Below are 24,974 nucleotides of genomic sequence, written 5' to 3'. Positions count from 1 at the left end.
AAGTATTCAAAAAATTTTTTCTTGGGGCACCTGGGTGGCTCAGTCAGTTAAGCCTCTGACTCTTGATCTCAGCTCAGGTCTTAATCTCAGTGTCATAAATTCAAGCCCCGTATTGGGCTCCATGCTCGGCGTGTAGCCTACTTTAAAAAAAATTTTTTTTTCCCCATGAACATGGTATACATCTTGTGTTCTTTAATAGAATTTTACTTTTTCTCTCCTTGAAAGTCTTACATGTTCTTAGAATGGTATCCTGTTCTGTCCAGTTTTGTAATTGATTTTTGCTGATATGGAGGAACTCTTATTTTTTTATGTTGTTTCTGTGTTTCTAAGGACTTTATTGAATTGTCTTAGTAGGTCTAACAACCTGTCAGTTCTATTGGGTTTTCTAGTTAAATATGAAGACAGCTTGGTGTTTCCTTCCAATTCTTAAACCTGTCAAGTTATTTTCTTAATGAACTAGCCAGCAGCAGTAATATTTTTTACACAGTGGTTAATGGTGGAATGAATCTTTTTGCCTTTTTTAAAAGAAATAACTACTTTCCATTTAGGTAGGATGTTTGCTCTAAGTTTTTGTTACTAATGATCATTGTACTGTCAACATCTTGTATTCTGTACAGTATAGGTACTCTGTAGGTCTTTGTTCGAACAAAAGGATGAGACATTTCACTTAAAATTCAAGTATAACAGGACTTAGTTACATCTTTATGAGGAGATTGAGTTTTAGTATTTGTGAATAACTAGAAAGGAGTTGATAAGACCAGGGCAGGAACATCTTGCTTAGGTTGGTTGGGATGGAGGGACACAAGGTGATGTCTAAAGTAAAGGTAGGGAGTGCAATTTATTGTTCATTATGAAAGATTAAAGCTCATCCTGTGTAATTTCTTACTAATCACTTACCATAGTTATCCTCTTTGTTCCCTGGAAACAAGAGAAGAATGAGTGAAAATGAGGGTTATATCTCCCCATCCCTAAGAAAGCCCAAGCTGCTTCCTTCTCTTTGCTTTCTCTGTTACTTCTAAGTTGACCTACGATTTCCCCCTAGATAACCGAGGAAATGATGGATCAGGCAAATGATAAAAAAGTGGCTGCCATTGATGCCCTAAATGATGGTGAGTGATTTTTTTTTTCGTCTTTGCTATATTTCTATATATTCTCTTTTTCCCTGCAGCAGCTGTTAAAATAGTGGAAAAGTGGAAGGGAACTTAAATTTGCTGAGTATCTTATACTATAGAAGAAAGTAAGCGTCCTATTCTCTACCCACCCCTTCCCCTTTGATAAAGAGGCTGAAACCACTCAGGTATCAATTACCTTGCCTCAGGGCATTGGACGCATCTTTCTGTGACTCAAAGACTCCTTTACCAGCTATATCCTTGTGTTTCTATACTGAGAAGAGACAAAAGTCTTAAAAAAAAAAAAAAGGTAGTAGTAGCAGCACAGTGGCTCTTAACTTTTGACACAGCAACACCCTTGGCAAATGATGTCCGTAGGATAATAACATTCTTATTCTAATCTTTGCATTTTAGATCCACTTCAGAAAATCCTTTCAAAGTGGGAGAGTGCTGGTAGTATTAAGCATAATGTTGAATCAGTTATAATTTATAAAAACAAATCCTTTCTTGGGTACTATGCAGACCCTTCCATAGCTGTGTGTTAGTGTGCCACAATGCCATTGTGGTGGGGCTGCTGCTGTCTGTTGCTGGAGTGCGTTTGGACTTCCGCCTGTAGAATTAGAAGATGACTGAACTTTAGGAGTTTAGCGTTGATTGCTATTCCAAGTTGGCAAATGTATTCGCTTTCTTTTTTTTGTGATCTCACCACCTTCTTAGTTTAGGTCATTTTCACATGTTTATGCCATTGCATTAGCCTCAATAATTTGCCTACCTTAAATGTCTAGTTCCTTTATTGCTTTCTGTTCACTGTCCCTAGATTATTCTTTCTTAGAACCGCTTTTTATTTCCACAAATTCCTTTGCTTGTAACCTCTGACTAGCTTTTTGCACACTTTCTGAAGATCTTCATCAAGGCATTAAACCTGCTAGAGTCAGATCCCATATTTTGCCTTCCCAGCCTTGTTCTCTTCTTTTTGAATATTAACCTCTCATTACAGCCAGACCTTGCTGTCCTAGAATGTTCCTACACTTGTGCTCTGCTGCTTCTCTCTAAAGCTCTTCTTCACCTATTTCTGCTTTAATTCATACCCATCAATTGATCTCAGCCACTTCTCTTCCTGACCACTCCTTTTCCACACTAATCTTTTAATTTTACTACTACCTAATGTCTATTTATCCAACATTTATTTTGTGCTTTCTACCTACCTGACAGTTTTATTGTATTTAATGTGCATTATTTCATTAAAACCTCATACTACTCCCATTTTACAGGTTAATGAATAATCTGAGGTCTCAGAAGGGTTTTGACTTGTGCAGGATCTTACTGTGCCATGATACCAATTCATTTATTATTTTTGTCACTTATTTTGGCATATTGTTTTATATTTCTTAAATTTGTTTTCTTATTGCCTTAGCAATTTTTAATAAAATGAAGCTGCTGCCACTACCTAATAAGTCATGTTCTTGTTTTTCCACATTTCTTTCCAAGCTGGATTCATGTGTAAATTTAACCTACTTCTAGTTTTAGAATAAATGTAATTTTATAGTATATCGTAGAGGGATAAAACATTAGTATTCTAAGCCTGGGATTGTAGATTCAGGCCCTGCGTGGGGTTGGAGAGACAGGAATATAATTAAACACTGAACTTAGGAAGCCAGAGTGCCTGGGTTTTGAATCCCAGTTCTGGCACTTACTAGCTAGGCAAACTTAGAGAAGTTACTCTTTGTCTCTGCTTCTGTTTCCTCCTTTGTACGATAAGGATAACGTACCTACATAGTATGTTGAGGAATAAATATGTGTATTATGCCTAGAATAGTATCTGGTACCATTCTTATTAAGGTACTGGTATTTTTTTTTTTTTATGTTTATTCATTTTTGAGAGAAAGCATGAACAGGGGAGGGGCAGAGAGAGACGGGGACATAGGATCCGAAGTGGACTCTAAGCTGACAGCAGTGAGCCCGATGCGCGGCTCAAACTCACGAACCGTGAGATCATGACTGAGCTGAAGTCAGACCCTCAACCAACTGAGCCACCCAGGCTCCCCAAGTTACTGGTATTTCTAAAGTGTCAGTATCCTTACTGAATTTAAGATCTTAGTAAGTGTTTTTAGCTGTCACGTTATTAGTTATGTTACTTTTATTACGCTTTTCCGTTTAATATATTTAAAGCGTAGCATGTTCTAGGCAGTGTTTTTATTTTATTTTCTTAATATTTATTTTTGAGAGAATGAGCATGAGTGGGGGAGGGTCAGAGAGAGAGGGAGATGGAGAATCTGAAGCAGGCTCTGTGCTGTTAGTGCAAAGCCTGACTGGGGACTTGAACCCACTAGCCTTGAGATACTATGACCTGAGCCGAAGTCACACGCTCAACAGAGTGGGCCACCCAGGCACCCCTCTAGTCAGTGTTTTATTTTTTATTTTTAAGATTATTTTATATTTATTCATTTTTGAGAGACAGAGGGCGAGCGTCGGAGTGGCAGAGAGACAGGGAGTCACAGGATCCGAAGCAGGTTCCAGACTCTGAAGTGTCAGGACAGAGCCCGACACGGGGCTCAAACTCACAAACCGTGAGATCATGACCTGAGCTGAAGTCAGACCCTCAACCAATTGAGCCACCCAGGCGCCCTAGGCAGTGTTTTAGATGCTAGATATACAGTGAGAAAAACAAAAGAGACCACGTTTTTTTCCTTTGAACCTCATATATTACTGGGGAACAAAACCAAATTGTAATTTAATGTTGGGTGGTAATAAGCGTGATGAAGAAAAATAGCTGAGTAAAAAAAATAGTCACTGATGAAAGTTATATTTTGCAAAGGGTGGTCAGAAAAGTATATGATGAAGTGAGTAAGCAATGTGAGGAAGAGCCTTTGAGACAGGTGAAGAACAAGTACAGAGGCTAACTGGGAGAGCATAACAGAAGGGCCTTGTAGCTGGAGCGAGGCGAGTGAAGGGGTAAGAATGGCAGATGGAGTTGAGGTCATAGAAGCACTTTGGAGTAGTGGGAGATGGGTGGTGGGAAGGTGGTGGGGAAGATAGATCACTAAACTTTGTAGGTTAGGCTAAGGACTTAACAATTTTATCCTTAAGGATGATTGGGAAGCTATTGAGGTGTTGTGGGTAGGGGTTTTTGTTTTTGAGTAGGAGAGCTTCATTGTGAGATGTATTTACTTTTGAAAAGGATTATTCTTGCTCTTTTATGTAAATCAGGTTATAGGGGCAAATAAGGGTATGTTCATTGCAGAAGAAGAAGCCAAAATGTGTTGATGTGCCAGAAATCTAAGAAAATACCTCAGAGGGAAAATAGGGGGAGTGGGGAGAGCCAGAGGAGTTTGGAAGGCAGTGAGAAAGTTGTGTAAGTGTTTATTCCTGTGTAGGAGAGAAACACAATCCTCTATGGGTGTGTTTCTAAAACGTCTTGGCAAGCCAGAGTTGTCCAATAGAGGAGTTAACAGTCTCACAATAATGGGCCAGTCTTGGTGTCCTTGCTGTTATTTAGTCATTAACATTAGCTGGGAGCAGCTTATGAAGTGTATCCTTGAGCACAGAAGATGGGCTTCTCCGGCTCCTCACAGCAGATACAAAGTGCATTGTCATGATACTACAGAGGGAATGCAAGAAATCAAGTCATATTTTATAATCCAAGTGGCTAATGATGATGGCTTGGATTAGGGCAAAGAGTCTCAGACTTTCTCTGTTCCTAGTGTCCTTACTGTCGTGACTTGAACATACCTTTTAGGCCAAAAGAAATGGCTAAGAGTTCCATTTATAATGTAGTTAGGTCCAAATAATTTAATAAGTATCTGTGTCATAACAAGTTAGTGATTGGAAAATCGTATACACAAATTGAAAAAATATATTTAATCTTATTCTTACGTAATATTTGTTTTCTAATAAGCGATGTATATATTTGGGCACTAAATAGCTTTTCGAATCTTGGATTCATATTGAACACTGCCACCCTCATTTCCCGTTCCACATCTGTTTTTCTATAGTTCTTACTTTTTTGTCATAGCAATCAGTAAAAACAGTTTTAGATTGGGGAGTTGAGAATGACTCCCAAGATTTGGGGCATGAGGTAGATGACGAATTAGCCAAACTGTAGCCTCCTATTTTTATAAAAATGTAATGGAACAACATAACTACATGCATTTGTTTATGTGTTGTCTGCAACTACAGCAGCAGAATTGAATAGTTGATGATTGCAAAAATAATTTTTATGTGGCCCTTTCCAGAAAAGTTTGCTGACCTCTAAACTAGAGTGAATGAAAGAACCACATATTTAGTTGATAATATAAGGATGAGAAGTGGATTTTAGAGATGGGATCAGAGTTAATAGTTCAATTTTGAACTTGGTAGCTGTGAATTACTTATTAGACCTCCAAGCGTAATAATTTGTAATAGACATCTGCAGTAGTAACTAATGACATTCCACATTCTTCTGCATTGTTTAGGAGTTCTGTTAAAGTTCTTTCTTTACACATTTACTAGCTGGGTAAATGTATTTTCCAAAGTGAACTGTGACATTACCTTTAAAACTCTGTGTTTGTCTTCCCTCCCCATGTTTCCTATGCCCAAGAATTAAACTTTGTGCAAAGACTTATTCTAATTGTATAGTATGTTTTATTTGTTGAATGACTTCACTGAAGGCACTAATACACAAAGAAGCTAACTAACTATGTGAATAGGATACACAGTAAATGAATTTAAAATGTGAGTTATGGACTTTGCATGAGTTCTGGTTTTCTTGAATTTTTATATCATTCCTGTGAATTCAAATAGTATTTTTAATCAACCCTGTAAATTTAGTATGAGTACTTTTTTCTTTGTAAGTTTAATTTTATCCTTTTACTTTTTTTCTTTAAAAAAAAACCTCATGAGTCCTACTAAGAATGGGAGATATTTCTTATTCTTTATTTCTCAACCTGTTTTACTTTAGGTGAACTACAGAAAGCCATTGACTTGTTCACGGATGCCATCAAGCTGAATCCTCGCTTGGCCATTCTGTATGCCAAGAGAGCCAGGTGAGAGGTCTAAACAAAAACATCCCTTTCTGCTGTGAATAATTTCTGCTCATTGATTTCAATAGAATTGCTTCTGTGACTATCCCAAAGGTGTTATTGTTCGAAATGAATACTTTTTTTTAATGTTTGTTTCTTTTGAGAGAGCATGCCCATGCGCAGGGGAGGGTCAGAGAAAGGGAGAGGGGAGAGAATCCAAAGCAGGCTCCACTCTCAGCACAGAGCCCAATGTGGGGCTTGATCTCACAACTGTGAGATCATGACTTGAACCGAAATCAAGAGTCAGACGCTCAACTGACTGAGCCAACCAGATGCCCCAAAATAAATACTTTTTAATGTTACACTTCTTTTTTAGTGTCTTCATCAAATTACAGAAGCCAAATGCTGCCATCCGAGACTGTGACAGAGCTATTGAAATAAATCCTGATTCAGCTCAGCCTTACAAGTGGCGAGGGAAAGCACACCGGTAAATAATGGAATTTCATTATTTTCAGAACTTCTAAAAATTTTTTTTTTAATTTTTTTTTTTTAACGTTTATTTATTTTTGAGATAGAGACAGAGCATGAACGGGGGAGGGGCAGACAGAGAGGGAGACACAGAGTCGGAAACAGGGTCCAGGCTCTGAGCCATCAGCCCAGAGCCCGACGCGGGGCTCGAACTCACGGACCGTGAGATCGTGACCCGAGCCGAAGTCGGTCGCTTAACCGACTGAGCCACCCAGGCGCCCCAGAACTTCTAAAATTTAAATCTGATGTTTTAATATGCCTTTAAAGCAAAACGAAGTTGCCTAAGGATTTAATTTCAAGATAATATGTGCTTGATAATAATTGAGGGACTATAAGGAACAAATAAAAATTCATTTTATTTCTTCAAAGAAAACCATTGTTTTACAGTTTTTGACTACATATAGTCAAATTTAAGGTAAGGATCAAAATTATTTCTAAAAAAGAACATGGCCTTACAAATTTTCTTTTAATTCTGTAACCTAACGTTAAACAATATGTTGTAGAAGAAGGAATTCCTTAGCCTCAAACTACTTTAGTTACTTACAGGCCACCTGAAAATCAGAAAAAGGGGAAAATAAAGAAGTGAATTTATCCTAGATTAGTCATCATTTCCTGGAAGCAAAACTTAATGTTATACAAGTGAGTATTTGTGGCTTGGGGATGAGATGTCCAATGACATTTACATCTTACGTGGATTAGAAGGGTGTTGTACTCCAAGTGTGGATGGGAATGAAAATGGATATGCATGGGACAACTGTATTAGGTATTCAAAAAAGCTCTGGTGATTATGAAGATGCACGTCAAAGATAAAGGTAAAAGATTAGAATTAGTGCTCTGGGAGTCAAAAAGTTCATGTATTGCTGTTGATCCTCTTGAGAGCCCAGTAATCTTTGAGCATTTCTTTGCTTTATGGTACAAGGTAGCATGGGCTCATCTCCTGTTTTGCTTGTCCTAGACTCAGAAGAAACCATTTCTCCAAGAAACTAGGGTTCATTTTTGTGAGGATAATGTTTACAGAAAGTAAAGTTTGGCCACTAGATATGTTCATTGCCTCTGGGATAGCATTATTTCTGTCATTTCATTGAACAGAGTTAGAAAAACATTTTTTAAATAATGATTTTAAGGAAAAAAGTTATGAAACCTTGAGTTTATACTGATATTTTCAATTAAAATTCAATATTAAATGTTTTCCCTTTTATTTTGCATTTTTTAAATTTATTTTTTAAATTTACATCCAAGTTAGCATATAGTGCAACAATGATTTCAGGAGTAGATTCCTTAATGCCCCTTATGCATTTATCCCATCTCCCCTCCCACAACTCCTCCAGCAACCCTCTGTTTGTTCTCCATATTTAAGAGTCTCTTATGTTTTGTCCCCCTCCCTGTTTTTATATTATTTTTGCTTCCCTTCCCTTATGTTTATCTGTTTTCTATCTTAAAGTCCTCATATGAGTGAAGTCCTATATTTGTCTTTCCCTGACTAATTTCACTTAGCATAATACCCTCCAGTTCCACCCACATTGTTGCAAATGGCAAGATTTCATTCTTTTTGATTGCCAAGTGATACTCCATTGTATATATGTATGTATGTGTGTATATGTATATATGTATGTGTGTGTATGTATACACACACACAGACACACACACACACACCCCACATCTTTATCCATTCATCCATCGATGGACATTTGGGCTCTTTCCATACTTTGGCTATTGTTGATAGTGCTACTATAAACATTGGGTGCATGTGTCCCTTCGAAACAGCACACCTGTATCCCTTGGATAAATACCTAGTAGTGCAATTGCTGGGTCGTAGGGTAGTTGTATTTTTAATTTTTTGAGGAACCTCCATGCTGTTTTCCAGAGTGGCTGCACCAGTTTGCATTCCCACCAGCATTGCAAAAGAGATCCTCTTTCTCTGCATCCTCGCCAACATCTGTTGTTGCCCGAGTTGTGAACGTTAGCCATTCTGACAGGTGTGAGGTGGTACCTCATTGTGGTTTTGATTTGTATTTCCCTGATGATGAGTGATGTGGAGCATTTTTTCATGTGCCGGTTGGCCATCTGGATGTCTTCTTTGGAGAAATGTCTATTCATGTCTTTTGCCCATTTCTTCACTGGATTATTTGTTTTTTGGATGTTGAATTTGATAAGTTCTTTATAGATTTTGGATACTAACCCTTTATCTGATATGTCATTTGCAAATACCTTCTCCCATTCCGTGAGTTGCCTTTTAGTTTTGCTGATTGTTTCCTTCACTGTGCAGAAGACGCTTTTTATTTTGATGAGGTCCCAATAGTTCATTTTTGCTTTTGTTTCCCTTGCCTCTGGAGACGTGTTGAGTAAGAAGTTGCTGCGGCCAAGATCAAAGAGGTTTTTGCCTGATTTCTCCTTGAGGATTTTGATGGCTTCCTGTCTTACATTGAGGTCTTTCATCCATTTTGAGTTTCTTTTTGTGTACGGTGTAAGAAAGTGGTCCAGGTTCATTCTTCTGCATGTCGCTGTGCAGTTTTCCCAGCACCACTTGCTGAAGAGACTGTCTTTATTCCATTGGATATTCTTTCCTGCTTTTTCAAAGATTAGTTGGCCATACGTTTGTGGGTCCATTTCTGGGTTCTCTATTCTGTTCCATTGATCTGGATGTCTGTTTTTGTACCATGCATTTTTGACACTATTCTCTTAGACTCAAAATCCTTATCTATATTGTGTTTACTTGTTATTCAGTAACATACATAAAATTGTTTTTACAGTCCTACCTTAACAATAATATACTCCCTAAGCAAAGTTGAAAGTTTTTGTGTCTGTTGCAGTTTTTATCCTTAGAATATATCCCAGTTAAGATATACAGTCGAAATACTGTTTTAAATTTTTTTTTAATGTTTATTTTTGAGAGAGTGTAAGTGGGGGTGGGGCAGAGAGAGAGGGAGACCCAGAATCTGAAGCAAACTCCAGGCTCTGGGCTGTTGGCGCAGAGTCTGACTCGGGGCTTGAACTCATGACCTGAGTCAAAGTTGGACGCCCAACCAACTGAGCCACCCAGGTGCCCCTCAAAATACTGTTTTAAAAGTTATTTGACTTTCCTGTATGCCGTATGCTCTGTGTGATAAACAGCTGTTTTTTTTGTTTGTTTGTTTTTCTCTGTTTGTGGTCAGGTTTTGGGGTTACTTTATTTCTGTCTTTTCTGATTTAATTTTCATCGTTCACATGTATAAAACCCTTCTGTGTTTAAAGAATCAAAACTGAGTTAACAGGTATACCCAGAAAAGTCATTTCTGTTGTTACCCCCCTCTACTCCATTCTTACCTTCTCCCACAATCTTTTGTTTCTCCTGTCAATAAAATGTGTACACATGTATTGTTTCTCTTTTGCCTTTATAGCATACTAAATATACATTATGTTAATTCCGTTTTTAAGGAGTTGAAATCAGAATTTCAAATTTGAAAATTGTAGCTCTACATAATTTGAAAAATTTTACGATATTTTGAATTAAAGTAATTTTTTAAAGTTTAAAGTATCTTTTAGAAGAGCAACTTTATAGTTACCAAAGAGGAAATTAAACTTCCAAGTTTTTATAGAATAGAACATAGTAATTGAATTGGTTTGTGAAAATTTATACTTCAGATATTTAATTTTAAATTTGTTCGGTAACTTTTTTTTTTAACAAGGAAGAAAGACACCATGCCACATAAGTGGATATGTATAAAATGAATTTAATCTGTTTCAGACTTCTGGGCCATTGGGAAGAAGCGGCACATGATCTTGCCCTTGCTTGTAAACTGGATTATGATGAAGATGCTAGTGCAATGTTGAAAGAAGTTCAGCCAAGGGTATGTTAAAGTACAGAAAGGGAATGTCGTTAACTGTGATGCCCTGTGGCTCTAGTACTCAGCCCCTTGCAATAATTTACCTGTGGAACATACAAAGAAACAGACATTTGGATGTTTTCATCTGTTATCACTGACGTTTATGCTCACCTCTGGAAATGTCATTAGGTTGTCATGCCTTTATTTCTCTTGCTGTATTAAAGCAAACTGTTACTTTGGTTTGCATGCCTGCAATAGGCTTATAACCAGAAAATTAGAAATGGGAAAGGGGGCATCAAGTTTATAGCAAGGAAAAAAACCAGAAAACCTGTAAAATGTGACCCAAGGTTGTGTCCGGTCTTTTTATGTTGTAGGTATATGCAGCCCTGTATAAAGCTTGAGGGCCTTGTGGAAGTAGCAAGTTTCATCCTTTTAAAAATAATATTAAATCCAAAAACTAAAATGATTGTGTTTTAGTATATGTGCTGCCGAAGTGAGCACTAAAATGATTGTGTTTTAAAAGACAATTGTTAAGATAATTCTTTTAAGGGGTGCCCAGGTGGCTCAGTGGGTTAAGCATCAGACTTCAGCTCAGGTCATGATATCATGGTTCGTGGGTTCGAGCCCTGCATCGGCCTCTGCTGTAAGCACAGAGCCTGCTTTTATTTTTTAATTTTTATTTATTTTTAATTTTTTTTGAGATAGAATCTTAAGCAAGCTCCATGCTCAGCACGGAGCCTGACATGGGGCTTGATCCCATGACCCAGGGGATCATGAGCTGAGCCAAAATCAAGAATCAGATGCTCTACCTTCTGAGCCACCCAGGCACCCATAGAACATGAGATTCTTTAATTTTTTTTTTTTCATATTTATTTATTTTTGAGACAGAGTGCTAGCAGGGGAGGAACAGAGGGAGAGGGAGACACAGATTCTGAAGCAGGCTCCAGGCTCTGAGCTGTCAGCCCAATGCCCAACATGGGGCTCGAAATCAGGAACTGTGAGATCATGACCTGAGCTGAAGTTGGATGCTTAACCACTTGAGCCATGTAGGCACCCCAAGATTCTTAAAAAATAATCATAAACGAACGGAAGTAACAATTGAATATGACTTCAAATTTGTTTTCTGAATAAATAATAGTTTCCAAATATTTGGCCCAGGCTATGTGCTAGTGCCTGGTACGTATATTTTCTCTTAACCTTTACAGCATTCTATAAGACTTAAGTATTTCTCTTCTCCTGCCCACCATCCCCTCAGTTTATGGATGCGAAAACTTAAGTATAGTTAGACTGTTGCAAATAACTGGTGTGTATATTCTCAGTCTCTACCTTGCCATGGCAGTCATCAGGCAAGAATTGTGCAATTGGGAACCTAATTGTCATCCTTGAGTAGTTACTTGTTTGAAATTTATAACCTTTCTAACTTAGAATCTCATCCTCTTTCCTTTATTTCACAGTGGACTTGTTAAAGTCTGAGTATGTAAGGTATTTTCTTACAAGGTAAATCTGTCATTCAGAACTGTGTGTTGAATTTAACACCTCTCCACAAAGAAAAATGATTCTTTAACGAAACTGGTGGTTGGGTTGCACTTACTCAGCTCTTAAAGGAAACATTTTTCTGTGTGTGTGTGTGTGTGTGTGTGTGTGTGTGTGTGTGTGTGTGTGTTTTTTTTCCGTAGGCCCAGAAAATTGCTGAACATCGGAGAAAGTATGAGCGAAAACGTGAAGAACGAGAGATCAAAGAAAGAATAGAAAGGGTTAAGAAGGCTCGGGAAGAACATGAGAGAGCCCAGAGGGTAAAGTTTCCGTAGCTAAACCATCAAAGGGAAATACAGTAGATTAGAGTTTTAGGATATCATTCTGATTCTTGGCTCTTAATGCTGGCTGCAGTTCTGTGGGCTGATACTACTTACAGAGAGTTTTCCTTCCTTCTTATCTAATTTGTAGGGATATCTTTTGTCCTTAAATTCTTAAGTGAGCTTATACATCCCCAGTATGTTGTGTCCTCCTAAAATTCATGTTGTGTCCTCCTAAAATTAGGGATTTTTTTTTTTTTTTTTGGTCGGGTAATTAAAACTTGTTAGTATTATTTGATTTCTTGTGGATGCTTTCCCTGATTTGTTGTTTTACGATTCCTCCTGTTCCAGTGTGGATTCATAGCTATTTAAAATAGACTATTTTTTATTTTTAGTTACAAAGTCATAAAACTTAGATGAAAGAAAAGTTACTCGTAATTCGTCCACAATATTTCTACTGTTCTTGTTTCTCTTAGTTTTTCTATATCAGCTTTTTGCATTTGATGTTATCATCTTCCATCTAGTTATTTCCAACAGTTTTGAATAAAAGGATGTAAAGCTATAATTACGTAACATGACATCCTAATTTTTCATCACTTAATACTAAATATTAATATTTAACAAAATTAATAAAGCTAATTTATAATTGAATTTAATAAAATAATTTAACACAATAATAAATGCTTTAAAGCATCATGCTTAATTTTTAGGATTACAGTTTATAGTCGTCAAAAGTAATTTTTACAATTATACATCCTTGATGAGTTTATGATTGGTTATGAGGAAAATTTGTATTTTCTTTGTTGGAAATTGCAAAAACAAATCAGTAAAATTCTGGTAGTATTAAGTTATGTGGAGAGAGTATGGAAAAGACGAACCTGAGAAACAAAAGCCATTGGCAGTCTTCATCATTTAACCATGTGCTTTCATTTTAGAGTTTTAACGTTAAGAATTTACACTTTGCATAAGCATGGACAGACGTCAATCAGTACTGTATTGCTTTCCAGTTGTTAGGTGGTTTTTTTTGTACCCCAAGTAGAGGTAAAACACTAGACAGCTCTACTAAAAGTAATGCTTCTTACAACCTAGCTAGAAAATTTTGGAGAGGCAGATGGGGCGTGTCCTTTAGTCCAGTATTGCCATTTGAAACTTGTCATTCCTCTAACTAGCTGATTTTACAGTTTTTTGCATGGTTTTGCAGACTCGTAACCACTACCACCACCACCACCCCCATTATATAATTTCTTTCTTTCTTTGTATTAAAGGAGGAAGAAGCCAGACGACAATCAGGAGCTCAGTATGGCTCTTTCCCAGGTATTTTTAAAGAAATTTTATAACTATTAGTATTGTAAATAATTGGAAAATATTCTGAATTGGGGCTCAAATAGGTCTATTATATTTAGTACTATTAGTCCATGGAATACTGAAAAAAGTCTTTAGAATGTTAGCCTCTAGAAAGTTTCATTCTCATTTAAAAATGTTATATTAGTGGAAATAATATTATATTATTTTCCTCACACTTTGAGCAGTATATATATATATTTTAAGAGAGTACCCATGCACGCTCATGTGAGGAGAGGTGGGAACGGGAAAGAGAATCGTAAGCAGATTCCACACCCAGCACAGAGCCTGAGGTAAGGCTTGATCTCACAACTTGTGAGATCATGAGCTGAGCCCCGAAATTGAGAGTCAGACACTTAATTGAGCCACCCAGGCACCCACCCCAGAGCAGCTAACATTTATTGAGGTATGAACATTGTACTTTAAGAGATGGAGTAAGAGTTGATTATGATGTATTCTAAATATTTCTAAATTGTCACAATTGGATTTTATTCTGTTAAATGTTGATATTCACGAGATACTAGGTAAAAGCACTGTATGAAATTATTATTCATAAAAAATATTTTGAGTCGAGTGTAAAAATAATATAAGCTCTTTTTTGTAAATGTCAAATGATTAGAAATTACTACAGGGACAAAGTCTTCAATGATAGCAGAGGCCTAGCCTATATGATACAGGTAGAAGAACAGTTAAAAGGGCACTGCAGGAACAATTTTTGAATACTTCCTGAATGAGACAGTGTGAAATTTAAAAACCAGGAAGAGATTTTTTTAAAGTTTGTAATTCTAATGGGGAACCTGCTGCCTTCAGCTGTTCTAATAGTAACCAGCTTTCTCTGAAAGAAGGTTTACAGAGGCAGCTACACACCCCCTAATGGGTGTATGCCACTGGCTGCAACTTAAGTTCCATGGTCACAGGCTAGAAAAGATAGCCTTTATTCTGAAAGGTCATGTGCCAAGCAAGTAAAAAGAAAGAACATCTATTGCGGATGACTTTCTGTTTGAAGAAAAAGCAAGAAAATGCAGTTCATAGCTTACGTTCTGCTTAAAATGTCAATAACTTTATATCCAGTATCTTTGCTTTAGAGGAAAACCACTAGTGTAGATTAGTACTAGAGAAAATTTTTTTATTATGTGGGTTTTATTGTCTAGATTTGACAAGCAGGCCGGTTAACTCTTTTTGTGCTGGACCAGTTATTTTTTTTATGGATAGAAACTACTTTTTCAGTGAGTAGGGGCATCAACAGAAGCTAGTAGTTTTTTTCCAGCTTCTTAGATTCTCTTACCTGTGATTATTAGCTACTTATGGGAATGTTTTAAATTGTTGAGCCAGGAGGAAATGACTTCGTTCTTTGTGTTTTTTCTTTATGATGGCTTATGTGTAGTCACCCTTGATCTGTAAGATACATTAATGTAAAGTGTATTCCCTTATAGATATCTATGTTGGTATAATTGTGATTTCATAATATCTCCAGTAGACATAAAAGGTGTATGTGGTGAACAACTGAGTAGAAGATAATTTGTGTTTATAATCTAAAAATATACTGGGAGATTGAAATCTTTTTGCTAGAGTATTGATTGTCCTCAGTGTAAAGAAGAAATACCAGGAGTGCTTGTTAAAAATGCAGATTTTCACTTTCACAGATTTTGATTGTGTCTATGGTGGAGATAGAAATCCACAGCTTTTTAAAACAAGCATTTCATGTAGTTCTTGAAAGAATGCTCTACAGGAATACAGTTTAAACAGAAACAACTAAAGTCTTACAAATTAGAACTTGGAATTGAAACACATAGTATTAAAAAGAGAAAATAAGATGACTGAGATGACTTCATTTGTAATTCCAGGGACTGTTTTAGCTAAGATTAGTTTCTTTCTTTAACAGTTTTAATTACTAGGAAAAAATAAATGCAAAAGGTAGTAAAGTTGATGTACAGCCTTATTTTTTAGGAGAAAATTTGAAGGTAAAATTCTCATTTGCATCCAGTTAGAATGTTAAGACTACTTTGTGGTTAGTAGCCCCCTTGTTCTTTTTGCATGCACTTGTGAGTGTGTGTGATTTTCATTGGAAGGAAATAGTGTGCTGTCACTACTTGAGAAAGAATATGGCTGGTGTCTTGCAGTTACTTCATTTATTCTTGCAGGTGGCTTTCCTGGGGGAATGCCTGGTAATTTTCCTGGAGGCATGCCTGGAATGGCGGGGGGAATGCCTGGAATGGCAGGAATGCCTGGGCTCAATGAAATTCTTAGTGACCCAGAGGTTCTCGCAGCCATGCAGGTAAGACTTGGAAGAACAAAGTTGGGCCTTGTATCCCTAAGGTATTTCTTTTTATTCATTCTAAGTAGAGACAAAGGTTACTATGTTAGACATGTTTTACTTGTCAGAATTACCAAATAGCTCATTATACAGTTCTACTGTTCATTTTTTGTTTCAGAATGAGTAGCTTAAGTTATTAAAAATAATAGTTTGTAGTATAGTTTGTAATACGGTTCTGTAATACTATTAGTCTGTAATAGTTTGATTATATCCAGATGTCTTTACCTTATTTATTTATATTTCAAGTTTTTATTTAAATTCTAGTTAGTTAACATATAGTGTTATATGTAATACTGGTTTCATGAGTAGAATTTAGTAGTTCAGTTGTCCTTTTTTATTTATTTTATTTTTTTTTAATTTTTTTTTTTTCAACGTTTATTTATTTTTGGGACAGAGAGAGACAGAGCATGAACGGGGGAGGGGCAGAGAGAGAGGGAGACACAGAATCGGAAACAGGCTCCAGGCTCTGAGCCATCAGCCCAGAGCCCGACGCGGGGCTCGAACTCCCGGACCGTGAGATCGTGACCTGGCTGAAGTCGGATGCTTAACCGACTGCGCCACCCAGGCGCCCCCAGTTGTCCTTTTTTAAAAAAAAAAAAATTTTTTTTTTTTTTTAATATTTTTTTTGAGACAGAGAAAGACAGCATGAACGAGGGGGGGTCAGAGAGGGAGACACAGAATCCGAAGCAGGCTCCAGGCTCTGAGCTGTCAGCACAGAGCCCAACGTGGGGCTCAAACTCATGAACTGCAAGATCATGACCTGAGCAGAAATCGGACGCTTAACCAACTGAACCACCCAGCCACCCTTAGTTTATTTTGAGTGAGAGAGAGAGAGAGAGCGCGCACGAGCAGGAGAGGCACAGAAAGAGAGGGAGAGCACGCAGCTTGACATGGGGCTCGATCCCACAAACTTTGAGAATATGACGTGAGCCAAGGTCAAGAATCAGATGCTTAACTGAACCACCCAGTCATCTCTAATTTAGTCGTCCTTTTAATCAAAATTGTGTATGCTTTTTTTCATTATCTAGTTAAAGTGATATAATTGGTGTTTGACTTTGAAGTGCACATTAATAATATTTATACTTTGGGGACTTGTCCAAAATTCCATTTAACTTGTCTCTGACAAAATTGTCAAGTTTAAATAAAGAGATAAGATTTAGGATAATAAATGTTAAACCACAGAACTCTTTTAAACACTAAAAAAAACATATTACCTTTTTTTTTTTTTTTTTCAGGATCCAGAAGTTATGGTGGCCTTCCAGGATGTGGCCCAGAACCCAGCAAATATGTCAAAATATCAGAGTAACCCAAAGGTTATGAATCTCATCAGTAAATTGTCAGCCAAATTTGGAGGTCAAGCATAATGCCTTTCTGACAAATAAAGCCCTTGCTGAAGGAAAAGCAACTTCGATCACCTATTGGATGTCGCAATAATACAAACCAGTGTACCTCTGACCTTCTCATGGAGAAAGCTGGGGTGCTGTGAAGATAATCCCTACCCCTCTGCCCCACATACAACTGAGACATTTTTCAGTGGTTTGCCATTAGGGTTTTCATTCAGATGATGTTTTCCTACTAGGAATTACAAACTTTAAACACTTTTTAAACCTTAAAAATATTTAAAAACATATTAAAAGGGTGTGTTAATCCCTACATTTTTCTTTACTAATCATTTCAGTTTTTTTCCTTTGGATTAATTGGGCAAGGAAGATACTTCAGTATGGAAGATTTATTGCTCAGTTTGAAATAAAGGCTTATTAGCGAGAGGCAAATATAACATTTAAATAGATTAAGTTTGAGTTGGATATATGGTCACTGAGGCATTTTGACTTGTCTTTTTAAATGCTTTATTTTTTAAACATGATTTGTTTCAATAAAACCATTGGGACCACCAGTATTGCAGTAGGACCTGGATAGGGGCCGGAAGTTCTTGGCAGGGCAGCAGCAACCTTTCTCCTTTAATATAGCATGCACACTTGTGCAGATGCATTTAAATCTTACACTGTGGTGAAGGGATGATTTTTATAATGCTGCAGTAGAGTTGGATTACTTAGCTGTGTTCTTGTGTGATACAGAAAATAAATGTTTCGTATTATTTCCACATGGGAAATAAGGGAATACTTTTCTTTTTGTATTTCTGTGTTTAGAATGACCTTTCCTAGTCAGAAAATGGCCCATCTCATTGTGTGTTTTCTACTTGTTTTTGCCTCCCCATCCCCTTATTCTTTTTGGGCTAAAGATTGTCCTTTTTCACTGGCACCATCACTAATATCATTCACAGCATAATTGTGCAAGCATATGTAATGCTGGGTTTAATTTAATATGTAATACATATAATGATTATGGAAGGTAATATCCATAGCAGCTGTAGTTTCTTACTTGGCCAACAGATTTCATATTTAAGTGTTAGGTTTTCACTTCAGTGAAAGCTTATATCAAAAGATGTTGGAAGGAGGGATTCTCTTTGTGTTCAGTTCTCTACTTAGGAAATACCTATTGCAGTTGGAGTTTATCTTACATTATTCGTCTTCATATTTTGGAAAGCATGAGGTTTGACTTCATTGGTACACTACAGGGGAACTAAACTTTTTGGTCCAACATGAATTATAAAATTGATGAGATCCATGGTTCTTCATTGTGGAGTTGATGGTATTATTATGAGTCATTGTGCTGCTATTCATCTCTTAAATAGTGCACCATATCCCCACCTCTCCTTTTTCTCCCTCCCTCTCTTCAAGGATAAAGAAATGGTAGATTTTCTGCTGTACATTCAACTCTTACATTAATTAAGTCCAGGCACTGTACCAGGAATTGCTAGGTTTCTACCTATCTTTCAATTTAAAGTGGCTGGTGTTTAAAAACAGTTTCAAGGGATGAGACCCTCTGTACTTTGCTTATTTGAAGAATCCGTGGTAGGAGCCAATAAAAAAATTTCATGGAATACATTTCTGAAATAGCACATTTCCGGAGTCATAAGTGAGTTGATTCAGGTTCTCATCCTTTGCTGTACACAAACAGATAGTAATGCATCTGTTATATAAGTGAGAAAAGGCTGTATGCTAACTGAGCATGCTTTTTAAACCCTTTAAAAATACTCAGCATATAAACTTGCGTTTGAGCTTGCCAGTGTTTTTTTGTTGTTGTTAATGTGTGTTCTCTCAAAATTTCTAATGTGTGCTGTGAATAACTCAAGAAGACCAGTTCCTTTTGGGTTCCTTGTTTGATTTACTTAATTATATATTACTTAAATACATTCTAACATTGCAAATAGTACCATAAATGGGTAAAAGTAAAATTGGTCTTCAGAAAAATGTGTCCTGTGCTTTTAAGTTCCACAAATACAAAGTACATTCATTTTCATAGAAACTCAGTATCATTTCTAAACCAGAAGTGTTTTTTTTCTTGTGCTAACAGTGCTATAAGAAGGAAAAGTAGGTTTTTTTTCTGCTTAAAAATATATAGTTAATGGATTTCTAGCTACATTAAAAATAAACTATGGTTTCAAACTGGATATTGACCCCCCCACACTTTTTTTCCCCAGTACATGTTCTGTTTATTTTATGTCTTTAGCACTCACCTTAAGTTATTTGCTGGACACAGTAGGCTTTAGTTCATAAAGTGCTGTTACAACGACTTCATAAGAAAAATTAGATGTTAAACAGAGCTTTACTTTTCTTTCAGGTAGCAGTCCAGAGGTAAGCTGTTCTGCCATACTCCAAAGGCAGCTTCTGAGTCCCAAAAGTGTCTGTTCTGATGATCATCTTCTAGCCTGAGGAAACAGGAGAGGGCGTCAGGGAAGCACATACTGAGATACTGAGACTGATCCACAGAATTAACATTTTAATGACTTCTCATATTCCATTGGTCTTTTTTTTTTTTTTTTTTTTTTTTTTTTTTTGGTCTTGAGACCATATTTAGCTGCAAGGAAAGCTAGAAAGTAATAGTCCACTGCTTTGTGGTCATGTGCCCAATAAAAAAACTACAGAAGAAAAAGTTGTTACCTGGGGTAACAGCTAGCAGGCTGCCACCTTAGGATATGCTGGCCTAATTGGGATAAGGGAGAAACAACATTTTAGAGGTTTGCTAATACCTAACAATGCATCCAAGTATGTACTTATATCAGGTACACTCTGTGCCAGGTGCTCTGTAATCAGTTTGAAAGCATTGACCCCATTCTGGTAATGACCATAATGGTAAGTGCTCTTATTCCCATTTTGTATAGATGAGGAAACTGAAGCACTTAAAGTAAGTTGCCCAAGCTGGAGCCCGTGAATGGCGTAGTTAAGTGTCCGACTCTTGGTTTTGGCTCAGAGCATGATGTCAAGACTCAAGTTTCAGCCTTGTTTCAGGCTCCACTCTGATGGTGCAGAGCCTGCTTGGGATTCTCCTCCCTCTCTGCCCCTCCCCTGCTCATTCTCTCTCTCTCTGTCTCTCTCAAAAATATTAAAAAAAAGATAATTAAAAAAAATAAATTGCCTAAGTTAACACTCCTGCTGATTTGTGAAGCTGATACTCTCACTAGTCTTGTTCTTCAAAGGTCCTCCTCCTTCCCTTGCCCCCAAGGTCTTCCTCTTAAATTCTATGCCCTGCTGCCCTTTGGCGAAGGTTGCTTCTTGCAGGATTGTTCATTACTTCAAAAAATTGGAAAGAAATTTGAGGAGGATTGGCTAAATAAGGAATATCGTACATCACTGGGTGTACTGATGTGCACACCCAACAGGTTTCTCCAGATAGTAAGGGATGTAGCATCGTGCTTGAAGGGCTTAGAACGCTTGTGACGCCCAAGAATGAGGACAAGAAAAAAAAGGTTTAAAAATCATGCAGTAATTTTAAAGTTTAGTATTTACAACCAATATAGCATACATACTTGCATAGTTCAGGGAGGAAAATAACCTGAGATAAACAGGCAACAAATCCTAAAATAGCCACTAAGCTTTTGAAAGAGTAAACGTGAAATTGGTGAAGGTTTTAAGTCTCTTGGCAATTCAGTGACACCTTTTGTGTGTAGTGCTGGTGGAAGTGTAAATTCAAAATTTTCTATAAAGTTGTAAGAATTTTGACATTCTCTTTAGGTGAAAGTAGCAAGGAGGTAAATAGAACTAGACATGTATACGGTTCTGAAAATCTAGTTATCTGGTATATAATTAAAATGGCTTTAAGTACTCCCCCAGATCACTAACATTGTCAGGTTGCAGTGTAAGTAACTGGATCATAAATCTGCTGGTGTAGAAGCACGATACATGAAATAATTTCTGGATAGGTTCCTTTTACTCATTTTGTATTTGATGGCATGGGTGTAAAAACACAGAATTTCCTGTATACTATTTGTATAGTGGGAGACTTGATAGTTCTGTAATTCAGGAAGCCCTCTTTAAAGAAAATACGTCATTATGAATACTAAATTAGGTGTAGAAGTGAATGGTTAGAAAAATTGCAAACCTCAAAATCACAACTGCAGAGATTTAATATGTGGTATAACTATGCAATTACTACTTTTTTCTTTTTGGCTGTATACTCATGACAACGATTTTGTAGTGTTTTCAGTAGGATAGATAACGCTATCTTGATCAAAATATTTTTGAACGTTGGGGATGCAAAAAAATACACATTGATATGCTACCTTCTCTGGGTTGGTGCCCTACAAATGGGAGTTCTGATGAATTCTGTTGTGTTTACCAACATAAAGGAGAAGTATTCATAAAATGTTTGTGAATATGCTACATGGTCTGCTATATTCTTGACCGAGAGCTTCCAATTTGGTAAGTCCGTGAAAACCGAGTCTTCTGCTTAAATTCTGCAGGGACCAGCCTATTCTCATTTGACCTTTGGACCTGTGCCTTTCTGTTGCCATATTAGGGAGTGGGGAGAGTGTTCCTAGAAGCCATTTCTACAACCAAATATCTAGCAGTAACTTAACCATACATACAGATATCACTGAATTCACCTGTGTCCAAAATTAACCTTTCACTTAGCTTGTGGTCACTAGCACTTTCCTAAATGAAGGGAAGATCGTAACCAGTACCGGTTAAAATATTTCACGCAAATTTTGTGAAAACATGACCAAAGAAACATTGTTCTTTGGGCCCTCTCCCAGGGAGTAAATACGATAACGCATAAAGCATGGAGCCTGGCATGTAGTAAACACTCAAGAATTATCGAGGCGCCTGGGTGGGAGTTCAGCTAAGGTCATGATCTCTTGTTTCCTGAGGAAGAGCCCTGCATAGGGTTCTGTGCTGACATCTCAGAGCCTGGAGCCTGTTTCAGATTCTGTGTCTCCCTCTCTCTGCCCCTACCCCACTCGTGCTCTTTCTCTCAAAAATAAGCATTAAAAAAATTCTCATAGTGGGTATTAGAAGGGTAAACTTGCTGGTACTGAAACTGACAAGAGACACATGGGAATGACATCCCAGTAGAGTTCAGTTGGAGTCCTGAGACATCGTGTCTCACAGTATGACCTACGTTAGAGATTGAAAGTGGCTTCTGTAGTTCTATGTAGTTTGGTTCTTCACTTGACAACATGTAGTTATTTCTTCAGTATTTTATGAAGTACGTCTACATAAATTAGCTTTTGTAATCCTTACTGCAGTGGAGTTGTATTAACTAATTCTATCACTTAAAGGAGAAAACCAAAAGGGTGAAATGACTTTACTAGTTGCTAACGAGTATGATCCCACCTGCATCTAATCACTTTATCTCCAGCTCCGTTTTGTTTTCCCAACACCCCAGTGTTTCAGAGTGCAGAACCTTGCCCAATCAGTATTTCCTTTTGGACAAAATGTGACTTTAAAAATACTGTCGATAGAAAATACGAGTTAACTCGCAGGTAAGCAGGAAGATTTGAGTCCCCATCTTGCCTGATTCCGGCCTGTCTTAACGGAGGGAAGGTGGCCATCTAGGCCTCCCTAAGTCCCCATGTTGAAGAACAGCCAGTCAGGTCCCGGGAACGTGAGGGCACTTCCATCAGACCCAGGGCGTGGCTACCAGCTTTCTGCCTGTCCTGCTGCTCCGCATGATTGGGCCAGCGCTTCTCTGCCCCGCCCATGCAGGCCCCGAGGGCCAATCAGAGCCAAGGGGCGTCCCCAGGCCTGCCTTTCCCCTCTTCCAGCCCAGTGGCTTCCGGCGGGGAGACAGCGTGCTCGCTAAGACCCGGAAGGGGTTGTTCCGGAGGAGGCGGGCCTGAGAAGGTGGAGCCTGTGGCGCTCACATCCCGGTCTCCGGCGCTTCTTTTCTCTCTCGGCTAGCTGCGGCGCCTGAGGGAGAAGTGTTGCTAGGTGTGCGGGGAGCCGCAGCAATGGCCTCAGTGCTGTCCTACGAAAGCCTTGTCCACGCTGTGGCCGGAGCCGTGGTGAGGCGGGGTCTTCACGCCCGGGCCACTGCGGGGTGTGGGGCTTCTCTGGGGCCAGTCCCAGGATGTGGCTGGGGGATGGGGATGAGAGGGAGAGGGTGGGTTGATATCTGCAGTCGTGACTGTGGGACGGAGAGCAATGAGACATAGGCGAGAAGATGCTGGAACAGTTTGGGGTGAGGGCCAGCACACCCTCCGCCCCTGGCTGCCGTTTTGGTCTCTTCGAAAGTATCTGGGATATAGACAGCGATTGTCCCACATACCCACAGGGAGCTTGGAAGAAAATAACTGCTGTTTTCTTTGCCTTCTGAAGTTTGAAGGCCAACCATTTCCCTTAAAGGCCACCGCACACACATAAACTTTGTTTCCTTGGATTGGAGGAAAACGTAGGTGTGAAGCTGTGTTGCTTAATCACATGCTTACCTGTAGTCTGTTTTCACACCCTTGCGGCAGAGAAGTAGGATATCTTTGGCCAATATAGGCAGATGATACATTTTTTTTTTAATCAAGATTAGGGTTGCCGTCCAGGTGTGGTTTACTATGAGTATGTGCGTGGTTCTTGGGTTTTTGGATGTCTCAGTTCTATTTGACACCACTCCCTTTTCCTTGAAACATTCCACTCCTGGCTTGGGTAACTTACTCCGCGGGTTGTCCTCTTTTTCCTCTGGCTTCCCTTTCTCAGATCCTTTTCTTGCTATCAACATGCACCTTTAGCAGTTGGAATCACTGTGACTTCAGAGGAATATCAGCGTCCTCTCCTTTTAGCGTGCAAAACTTTGCTGAGAGCTCACTTTTCTGTGCACACTAATCAGGATTGAACCCCAACTCCATCATTCGTTAGATAGGTGACTTGTAAACTTCACTTTCCTAATCTCTGAAGTAAGGGTATCGATACCTACCTCACAGACTTTTTTTTTTTTAATGTATTTACTTTTGAGAGAGAAAGAACATGAGCGGGGAAGGGCAGAGAGAGAGAGAGGGAGACATAGAATCCAGAGCAGCGTCCAGGCTCTGAGCTGTCAGCACAGAGCCCAGTGTGGGGTTTGAAGTCCCCAACCGTAAGATCATGACCCAAACGGAAGTCAGACGCTCAACCGACTGAGCCATCGAGGCGCTCCAGACTTGTTTTTTTGAGTGAGTTGACACAATACTTCATGGAAGTGCCTGTTTCATTTAATTAAACCAGAAGAGCCTTTCAGCCAGTGCAAAGGTGCTGAAATGGAAGCTTGCTTGACATGCTCTAGGATGGTCAGGGAAGCCTTATGTGTCTGGGGTGGAGGGAACAAAGGGGCATAGGCTTCAGGGGACCAAATTGTGTGAGACTTTAACACCGACTGGGAAAGAGAGCTAACTAGTTATTGGAGGCTTTGAGCACCCGGCAACTTGATGATTTACATTTTAAACATGATCACCCTGGGTGCTCTGTTGAGAGTAGACTGTAAGGGAGTAAAGGTGGGACACAGGGAAATTGTCAGGGGGCTGTGACATCATTCCAGGCACGAGATGATGGTGGCTTGGACCAGGACAGCAGCAGTGGAGGTGGTTAGCAGGGATCATTCACCTGGAATATATTTATAAGATAGAGCCACCAGGGTTTGGTGGTGGATTGGATATCGGGTATAAGAGAATGAGGGTTGGTTGGCTCCCAAGAGCTTTTGGCTTGAGCAACTAGAAGCATTTACATTTCCTGAGATGTAATATAACTATAGTACCTCTATTACAACCTCTTCACTATAACTGAACA

General features: G+C 38.4%; 2 protein-coding genes across 4 annotated transcripts in view; both read left to right on the top strand.

Annotated features, from left to right (window-relative positions):
* ST13 (ST13 Hsp70 interacting protein) overlaps nucleotides 1-19,196 on the top strand; it is a 42,233-nt gene extending 23,037 nt beyond the window's left edge. For both annotated transcript variants that reach the window (XM_030320740.1, XM_030320739.2), the window contains 8 exons: nucleotides 1,043-1,109; nucleotides 6,046-6,130; nucleotides 6,483-6,593; nucleotides 10,359-10,461; nucleotides 12,114-12,230; nucleotides 13,496-13,544; nucleotides 15,713-15,846; nucleotides 17,121-19,196. In XM_030320740.1, the coding sequence (XP_030176600.1) occupies nucleotides 1,043-1,109; nucleotides 6,046-6,130; nucleotides 6,483-6,593; nucleotides 10,359-10,461; nucleotides 12,114-12,230; nucleotides 13,496-13,544; nucleotides 15,713-15,846; nucleotides 17,121-17,249 (795 nt within the window). In that variant the 3' untranslated portion in view covers nucleotides 17,250-19,196. The remainder of the gene's footprint in view (nucleotides 1-1,042; nucleotides 1,110-6,045; nucleotides 6,131-6,482; nucleotides 6,594-10,358; nucleotides 10,462-12,113; nucleotides 12,231-13,495; nucleotides 13,545-15,712; nucleotides 15,847-17,120) is intronic.
* A 3,866-nt stretch (nucleotides 19,197-23,062) lies between these two features.
* SLC25A17 (solute carrier family 25 member 17) overlaps nucleotides 23,063-24,974 on the top strand; it is a 46,950-nt gene continuing 45,038 nt past the window's right edge. For both annotated transcript variants that reach the window (XM_030320744.1, XM_030320742.1), the window contains exon 1: nucleotides 23,063-23,230. In XM_030320744.1, coding sequence (XP_030176604.1) covers nucleotides 23,177-23,230 — 54 coding nt within the window. In that variant the 5' untranslated portion in view covers nucleotides 23,063-23,176. The remainder of the gene's footprint in view (nucleotides 23,231-24,974) is intronic.

This window comes from Lynx canadensis, chromosome B4, assembly GCF_007474595.2.
Source record: "Lynx canadensis isolate LIC74 chromosome B4, mLynCan4.pri.v2, whole genome shotgun sequence".
Lineage (NCBI taxonomy): Eukaryota > Metazoa > Chordata > Mammalia > Carnivora > Felidae > Lynx > Lynx canadensis.
Note: the sequence above shows the minus strand (reverse complement) of the source record. Positions and strands in the feature narration are given on the sequence as shown.